Source organism: Etheostoma spectabile, chromosome 6 (assembly GCF_008692095.1).
Source record: "Etheostoma spectabile isolate EspeVRDwgs_2016 chromosome 6, UIUC_Espe_1.0, whole genome shotgun sequence".
Taxonomy (NCBI): domain Eukaryota; kingdom Metazoa; phylum Chordata; class Actinopteri; order Perciformes; family Percidae; genus Etheostoma; species Etheostoma spectabile.
In genome coordinates this window covers 28,919,731-28,929,167 of record NC_045738.1, presented here as the reverse complement: position 1 = coordinate 28,929,167, position 9,437 = coordinate 28,919,731, and the positions used below count along the sequence as shown (strand labels likewise).

General features: G+C 42.8%; 1 protein-coding gene across 9 annotated transcripts in view; it reads left to right on the top strand.

Annotated features, from left to right (window-relative positions):
• Positions 1-9,437, top strand: part of LOC116691497 (plectin) — a 172,260-nt gene that overhangs the window by 21,287 nt on the left and 141,536 nt on the right. For 2 of the 9 annotated variants that reach the window (XM_032519170.1, XM_032519166.1), the window contains exon 1: positions 41-295. The exons of 5 other annotated variants lie outside the window; for them this stretch is intronic. In XM_032519170.1, coding sequence (XP_032375061.1) covers positions 205-295 — 91 coding nt within the window. In that variant the 5' untranslated portion in view covers positions 41-204. Of the gene's footprint in view, positions 1-40; positions 296-9,437 lie in introns of those variants that run through there. 2 more of the 9 variants (XM_032519182.1, XM_032519180.1) reach the window with 1 other exon arrangement.

The following is a 9,437-nucleotide window of genomic DNA, read 5'->3' as shown; positions in this document are numbered from 1 at the left end:
GGGGGGAGAGAATGGAGTTGGGAGCTTTGGAGGGCTCGCACACAGCTGAGAAAGAGAAAGCAAACAGAGGACAGCACAGGCTGCCCCGCACACGTCCAAAACGCACAGAGACAGACCTAAGGAGAAGGAAGAGGAAGACGCAGAGAGGAGGAGGAAGAGTAGGAGTAGGAGGAGGAGGAGGAGAAGAAGAGAAAGAAGACCAGCATGGCCATGTACGAACCTGCCTTCCTGCCTCCGAACGCAGAGGAGCAGGACTTCATCCAGGCTTATGAAAACGTCAGAGAGAAGTACAAAGGTGGGAGCCTTGACTCACATTACAGGGATGACAGCGACTGCATGTGATGATGGACGAGGGGTCTTTAACTGTCTGTACGCGGAGGACTTTGTCCTTTTGTCGGTGTGTGGTGTTTCTGGACTGCATAGGTGCAAACACACGTGTGTGTGTGTGTGTGTGTGTGTGTGTGTGTGTGTGTGTGTGTGTTTTTGTAACAGAGCGGCGGGCATGCACGCTGCATCTCTCAACTGCTGACTGTTTTTTATTGATCGGAACACTCGGCTGCTCTGGCTTTCACTCGGCCCCGGCTGCCTCTTTGCCCCGGCTGCCTCTTTGCCCCGGCTGCCTCTTTGCCCCGGCTGTCACTCTGCCCCGGCTGCTTCTCTCTAGGGTGGGCTGTGAGAGTCCAGTGGATTTACAGCAGTGCTTGGCTTTGATACGTGAGCGTAGCGGCGGACCTCGCTCCGCCAACCTCTGACCCCGATGACACCTCCAGAGGAGAGTTTGAGTCTGATTGTTATCCCGTATCCAGTCCCAAACAGGAGACCTTAACAGGTGCTGCTGAGCAACAGTCAAGTTCATTAACACAGCGAGCTCTGGCTTTTTTTCTCAAATATACATCTCATTTGATCCCTTTATCCTGTTTATCTGCTCGAGCATGCAGCTCAGCATGCCTTTCGCTGGCTTGTCTCACACACTTTACTTTTTTTGGAAATCTTCATGTGGCGCGGGAATGAATCAGAGCAAGATGGCAATGTGGAGGGATGAAGTCCGAGCTCCAACAGGTGAAAGCAAAGCCAAAGCAGAGCCGATCGATCCCAACACATCTCTGGGCCCACTTTCACTTTCCACTTTGCCAGCAGCATCCTTCTTTAAAGTCTTGTACCTTTTTTTTTTTGCTTGGGGTTTTTCCTCCTGCGTTTTATCTGTTCCGTTCCAACAGATCATCAGGAAGAGGGAGAGCTCCTCTATAAATATCGCCCCAGTTTTCTTTTTTCTTTCTCTCGCATGTGAGAATCTGGCGATTTGGCTTGTGCTGAATCATTGCTGCTTCTTTTCTGTGTATCAGCATGTAAGTGGGGGTCTATTTGTGTGGACATCTCATATCTCCTAAAAATCCGGCCCTGCATTTAACATATGCAAACCAGTAGTCCATCCATTTTAGACAACAGTTTAATTACTGTAAACAAACAGCGCCAGTGCCAAACAGGCAGCCTCCGCTGGCCTCTGCATTGTGCGTTTATGGAGTTTCAATAGATTCAATAGAAAATTCACAGGACAAAGGGCAGACTCCTTTGCAACACAAAACAAGAAGAATGTGCTGTTATCCTGTGTAAATAGAGCTAAAAGTTCCAAGGTTTTTGGCAATCGTTCTGTTGAAATAGCGAAGGACTGATAGGAAACTGACTCTCCAACAGCAGGGCAGTTAGCAGCCGGGTTCATGGGAAGGTGGTCCTGAAGTGGAGAACCACCACCAGAGTGACACGGACTGTCGTGACCGTAGTCTTATAAATGTATAGTTATGTATTGATTTAACGTTAGAATGCATTTGCAGGAAGCGTGTGTGTGTGTGTGTGTGTGTTGTGTGTGTGTGTGTGTGTGTGTGTGTCTGTCTGTATGTGTCTGTGTGTCTATATATGTGTGTGTCTGTCTGTCTGTCTGTGTCTGTCTGTATGTGTATTTGTGTATGTCTGTGTGTGTGTGTGTGTCTGTGTCTATATATGTGTGTGTGCGTGTGTGTGTCTGTATGTCTGTGTGTTTGTGTCTGTGTCCTGTCGTAGTGTGTGTGTGTGTGGTGTGTGTGTGTGTGTGTGTGTCTGTGTGTGTGTGTGTGTGTGTGTGTGTGTGTGTGATCTGTGTTTGTGGAGCTGTTGAGTACCAGGAGGTAATGGGAAGCAGGAGCCGGCTCTGTGGCAGGTGTTTATGTTCTAAACGTTCTTCTGTGTTCCTTCCCCGACAGCGCCTGGGCTTCACTGAGGCCCCTGCTCTCCTTATTAAGGTACACTGACACAGCCAATCGGAGAGCTTGTCACATTGTCTTTCTCATTTTCAGAAATACTTTTCTCAAATATATTTGTGTTAACATTTTACGTAATCCTGCACAATCCCTCTAAATCAGCTACATGTCTGTAGACCGTGGGACACTGTAGGAAGGCTATGCGGGAAGGGATACATCACAATTGCTGCTTCTGTGTGGTTATATATATATATATATATATATATATATATATATATATATATATATATATGTGGTGTGTGGATAAACTGATGCTTCCTAATGAAAAGTATTTGGTTTGGTACCATTTCCAAGGCACTCATCTTTATCTCATTGCAGAAAATAACCACACTGTCCTAAATACGTGTCCTTGTCCATATTCTCCACATACTGCCCTGATCATATCTTGGGGGGAAAAAAGCTAGACTGAGGTCGGCCAGTTTATCCCCCCCCCACCTAATGATTTGTTGAACAAATATATATATATATATATATATATATATATATATATATATATATATATATATATATATATATATAATATATTCTATAATGAATGTCCTACATACTGGCTCATATTCACAGACTAATATGGCTTCAGCCATTCGACAGGCTACATCTACATGCTGATATGTAAAACATTTACTGGACGTTAGAAAGCAGTTCAATGATATCTTCAAATGCTGCCATGCAAATAAATGATTTGCCTTTGTAATCACTGATGCCTTCTAGATACAGCACACTGCCTCCAGGTGCTTTCCTATCATGCCGCTGGCATCTTGTTCTAACTCGCAGGAAAAGTGACTGTCCCATCATTGGCATAAGAGGAAGTTACTTCGTGTCTACCATTCCTCGGTGCTGTCATTGTGTGTTTACATCCCTTCAGATTTATTGAAACAATGCATTGTACAAGTATGTTTTGCTGAAAGTCTTTAGGAATGGTAGTGCCGTGGCTTTAGGGAAGGCAATGTCGGTCTCTCGGTTGGTTGGTCCACCACTGGTGATTGGATCAGGGATCTTCAACAGAGTCAATGAAGGCTGCCTGAAGTAGTTCTATTGTTAAGTTTTTTTCAAAACATTAAAAATTCTTAACATGAGTCTAACATATTATTAGCAAATATAAATCCCCATTGATGATATGCTTACAGGTTTATATATAAGGTAGTCTCTAAGAGAGCCATCCACAGATTTAGTTTAAGGACTCACTGTGCCACATGTATTAAAACACAATTTATAAATTCATGCCAACAAATATTAGGCTTTGGAATAGCTTAGTAATAAATGCAAAAAAATGTATGTTTAAGGCTTTAGGTCGCCCTACATGGTACTGTAGGCCCAGTTTATTATGCAACTTAATTTTATTCAATATATGCAGTAGGGAGTCCCTGCATATATTGAATAAAATTAAGTCTCTCTCTCAGTTAGGGTTCCTTGGCTTAAAAAACAAAGACCCCTGGTCTAGATATCTGAAAAACTGTTGGATGGAATTCCATAAACCTGATGATCCCTGGACTTTTCCCCTAGTGTCACCCTGAGGTTGAGATCTGGTGTCTCCACAGCTATTGGATAGGGCTGTTTGATATAGGTGAAAAAAAATCAGTTATTTAGATCAATATTGAAATGGTTTGTTGATTATGTAACATGATTATTTATTGAGTTTTGGAAATATGCAGCATTTATTCAACGTAAAAAACAGTGAAACTGTTAAATAAGTCAACAATAACCTTAATACTTACCTTACCTTAAAACAACATTAGAGTTTACTTACAAAATGTTACGTGCAATTTTTTTGATTATTACCTAGCTTTTGTGAATGTCAGGAGTCAAAATTGTAATCACGATCAAAATGCAATTGATTTTTGGATGGATTGCGGTTTACATGCATTCGTGTTGGTGAGTCCCTTGACGTTTAATCTCGCTCCAATATCAGGTCAAAATCTTAATTTGTCCAACACACCCTTATTCATTAATAACCAAAAACTTCCAAAACTTATGATTTACATTTAGCTCAAAGGGCCGCTATGCCAAAGTAACCTACAGCATCATTTAACCTGCTAGCATGGCTTAGCTCGCCTAGTGCACTGTAGTCTGGCTCAGCTCTGAAGGCTTTAGCAATGCTTGTGGTAGGAAAGTCTCATCTGAGGGCAGACATTGTGAAAGACAGCGTGAAGGCTAAAAGGACAACAATCTCATTTGTTGATCATAATATAAGTCTAATGGTTAAAGGTTAAAGTGGTAATTAGTTCCTAATTAGTTCCTAAGTGTGCTATGCCCTGCTATGCTCAGCTATGCCCTGCAACGCCGTGCAGTGCCCTGCCACGTCCAGCTATGCCCTGCTACGTACAGCTATGCCCTGCAACGCCGTGCAGTGCCCTGCTACGTCCAACTATGCCCTGCTACGTACAGCTATGCCCTGCTACGCCATGCTATGCCCTGTTTCACCTTGCTACGTACAGCTATGCCCTGTTTCACCTTGCTACGTCCTGCAATGCCCTGCCACGCCATGCTATGCCCTGCTACGTCCAGCTGTGCCCTGCTACGTACAGCTAGGCCCTGTTTCACCTTGCTACATCCTGCAGTGCCGTGCTACGCCATGCTATGCCATGTTTCACCCTGCTACGTCCTGCAGTGCCTTGCTACGACATGCACTACTACTACGACAACAACCACTATTTCTAGTCATACTTCAAATATATTTATTGTGACTATTGCCACTTTCTATCACACCCCCAACCGGTACCTTCAGACACCGCCTTCTAGGCCTGGCTCTGTACGAGGTTTTTCCCTAAAAGGGAGTTTTTCCTCACCCCTGTCGCACTAAATGCTTGCTCTTGTGGGAATTACTGGAATTGTTGCGTCTTTGTAAATTATAGAGTGTGGTCTAGATTTACTCTATCTGTAAAATGTCTTGACATAACTCTTGTTATGATTTGATACTATAAATAAAATTGAATTGAATATATTTTAAATAAACAATTTTAAATTAAGGATTACAAAAGAGGAAAAACTAGAACATAAAGATGTTGGTTTTCATATCAAAAATATTTTCCAAATGGATTAAAATACAATTATAGGCAATCAGTCAGTCGGTCTGCTCTTTCTAAAGTTACTTACTGCTGTCTCATGCCTGCTCTGAACTGTAGCCGGCTGGATGGGAAAGGCTTGGCTGTCTTCCCACTGTCCTCCTAATGCAATTTGTACTAGCAGCTGATGGCAATTTCTCTGGGCGGCCCGATCGGGGTATTGCCCTGTTTCATGTCGGGTGGACTGCTGAGGGTGCACAGACACGGCTAGAATCCATATTTCAACCCACAGTGTGTCCTGCAAGGCCCTGTCCTATGCCTCGCCGGGCTTAAAATACCCCCTAAATATAGCCGGGCCATGTTCAGCCGGCCAATTAAACTGTTATTTTTGGCAAGCTTGATTGTCTGCTCAGGGGTAATTTAAATTCCAGTTTCTTCCTGGCTGAAAAAAATCTCACATTTGTGAATTATTAAGCTAAGACTAGCTTTGATGCATGTAGAAAAAAGTGCAGTGTCTGTCAGAAAAAAACATTATTTCCCTTATCCATTATTTATGCCACAGTAGTGATAATGGTTTTGAAGGCTTCTGTCATCACCATACCTTTTTAGCCTAATTGTGTGTGTGTGTGTGTGTGTGTGTGTGTGTGTGTGTGTGTGTGTGTGTGTGTGTGTGTGTGTGTGTGTGTGTGTGTGTGTGTGTGTGTGTGTGTGTGTGTGTGTGTGTGTGTGTGTGTGTGTGTGTGTGTGTGTGTGTGTGTGTGTGCGCGCGTTCACGCTCACTTTAGTAATGTATATTTTAAAACCGGCTGTTGGGTGTTGTATGTTAATGAAGAGATTTTCAGAGAGAAAACTTGGACAGCGCCCTTGAGAAAAGCACCTAACCTGACACAACTAGAGGTGAATGCACTCATGTCATTGTGTGAGGCTAAGATTTTGTACTTTTGCTCGCAAAAACTGATGTTATGGTTCAAATAAATAGATTTCTGTTTTTTGTTTCAATGTGATGTCGCACACAGGGGCCATCATCTCTCGCTCCTACCACTTTGGCAGATTTCCTTTCATTATCTGGCACATGAGAGACCAATAATTATAATAATAATAATAATAATAGAAGGCTATTAACAACAAGGAGAGTGAGAGATGGTAGAACCTACAGTTCCTCTAACCTGTCTCTTGGCTGCATTGCATTTGGGTCTGTGCCCCCCACCTAAGAAGGAGAGAGTTACCTCTGCCTACTACTGTGTTGGATTTGCATTTCCACTAACTGGCAGATATTGTTTTATTGAATAACTGTCACAACAGTCGTCATACAGTAACCTGTACAAGTACTTGTCATTCAATTCATCCAGATGGGATTATGTAGTGCTAATTCCTTGACAATTACCATCCTGTTGTCTTTGCAAAGCTCGTTGAGATGACATACTGCATCTTATGTATGTATATGTACACATGATGCATGTGTATACACATTTGTATTGCAAACAGACCTAAGTACTACACAGATAAGTACTCTGCACTACCAAAGTGAACCTAAAATAACTAAAATATATAAACACTGTTGTCCAAACCCACACAATCAACAGACCTAGACGGCATCTTGGAGGTTTGTGATCAATACTGTATGGTGATGTCACCAAGTGGTGTCCAATCATAGGGGTAGTTTTCACCCCTTACCCCTACCCTTGGTTCAAGGGCCAAGGGGTAGGGGTAAGGGGAAGGAATGGGATTCAGCCTTAGTCTATAGTTAGCTACAGAAACATGAACTTGAATTAGCCCCAGTCGTGACCCAGCTAACGGTTAGCAGAAGGCTAAAGTACCGCCTCTCACGTCGCCTTGTTCGTCTCCTACAGCAGTAGGCGGTGCTGTGGCTTTGGCTTCTAGTCTAGGGTGACCAGACGTCCCCGGTTTCCGGGGACAGTCCCCGATTTTGGCTACCTGTCCCCGGCTGGATCTGTCCCCGGAAATTTCCCCGGTTTTCACTGTGACTGAAAGACCCGAAATTGGAATGAAAGAAAGAAAAAACTGACCAAACGGAGCCGATGGTCGCTCCCCCAACACACGCAGGCTCCAGGCAGCCAGAGCCAGCGGTGCTCAGAGATGTTTTAGAAGCCGTGTTTTACAATGCTAAAATCACTGATTATTTACATGGAGTCTGGTGGGTTTAGCGAACGCAATTTCGCGGACTTTTATGTTTTAAAAAGGATCTTAATCTTTAACAGAAAGGTCGACCTCCTTAGAAATCCTTCCCATAATGTTGTAAGACACTTAGAATATTAATCTGAGTCGGTTAGCAGCTAAACAAGCACTTTTATGAACGTAAATACAAGCTGGACAATTATCCTGTTAACTTCCATTGCAGCGATCTCGTTTATTACTGCATCACTGTCAAAGGAAAATATGTCCTCAGTAGTTTTTATTGTATCTGATTCTCAATGAGCTGTTGCAGAAACAAGCCTTGAGTAGTAAAGCAAAAGCTGTCAGTAGTTCAGTAAACATTACAACATTATGAAATATTGAGACTTTCTATCTTGAAATATTAGGATTATTAGGACTTTATATTTTGAAATATTAAGACTTTCTATCTTGAAATATTAGGACTTTTTATCTTGAAGTATAAGGATGGATTTTTTATCTTGAAATATTAGGACTTTCTATCTTGAAATATTAGGACTTTTTATCTTGAAGTATAAGGATGGATTTTTTATCTTGAAATATTAGGACTTTCTATCTTGAGGTGGAGTGGAGTAGGGGGGGGGGGGGCCTCAGCCCCTAATAAGAACAACTCTAGGTCTAGTGTCCCTGTTATAAGTTTTACAAAAATAAAAACATTACTTGTTTTGGAGGTAAATACGCTTCTGAGCTGAAAATGTCCCCGGATTTTGACTGAGAAATCTGGTCACCTTATTCTAGTCCTCGTAGCAGACTAATGCAGCCATTCGGACGGCGGAGGCTGTGTGAGAGGAAACGTAAACAGGGCAAATGAGCCGGATTTTCATGCTAGGCTAAAGGCTAACCACAGCGGACCAGCTCTTCCCACTGTTTTCACAGCAAATATTTTCTCCTTGGTCAGTAAAACTGACTTTATTTCCTCCCAATTTTGTTCATCTATGTTCAGAACTCTACTGTATAGAGATGGATAGCAATAAAGTCTCTTATGTAATAGGTTAGCCTTGAATTAGATGCAGCCCAGAGCCTTTAGCTAGGGTTTTGCAGAACTGTCACGAAAATGACGTGCACGCACATCTGCATTTGAAGAACGGCCAAAAGGAAAGCTCTTTCTCTGTGAAATGGCCTGTGATTGGCCAAAGTCTCCCGTTCCAGGCCTTAAAGCCTAACAGCAGAGCTAAAGAAGAGATCCAGAAGTCTAGTTTTCTCCCAGACCACTTAAAGTACTAAGCCGAAACACGACGGCAAAAATAAACCAATGCCTACCACAGCTTTTAATACACATGACACCACTTCAGGAAACGTGAATAAATATGATGACCATACTCCTGCCAGTTAAGTCAGTTAAACTTGTGCAGTTTATTTTCCTTCTCCGGCTGCAGTAAGGTGTTCTTTGCAGGAACTCTCTCTGGCCACTACTGCTACAAACACAATGAATGAATTCATATTGAGATCAGCTATGCACGGGCGTGAGCGCCAGGTGAAACGCTCATGGAAAGAAGGCCGTTGGTACAAACTCTGTGGATTTGACATGAGCGTATATTTTTACATTTCCCCCTATTGCATTGCAGCCAAATGGGGCCCTTTTTAGAGCTACAACCATGCAATCCAAAAGGAAAAATCTCTGTCATGGAACTGTTCTGTTATTGTATTTCTGTTAAATAGACCCAACTGAAAGGAAGAGCCACATTAGGCCCATGCAGGGAGTGTCTCTGTGTGGGTCAGAAAGTGCTTAGCTTTGACCTTTCAAGCAATTTGGCTGCTTTGCTATGAGAGTTTTCAGATTTGTGCAGCCAAAAAAGCAGTGGGTTGTTCCTGTTTTGTTGTTTTTTTAGTCTTTTTTTGTTTTCACGCGTGTCAGCATCCTGCTGCCTGGGATAGATCAGCGCTGACACACAGCTCAGGTCAAAGGTTACTGTGGGGCAGGGCTTGATAAGCTGGGATTCCTTCACAGCCTAGAGAGAGAGAGAGAGAGAGA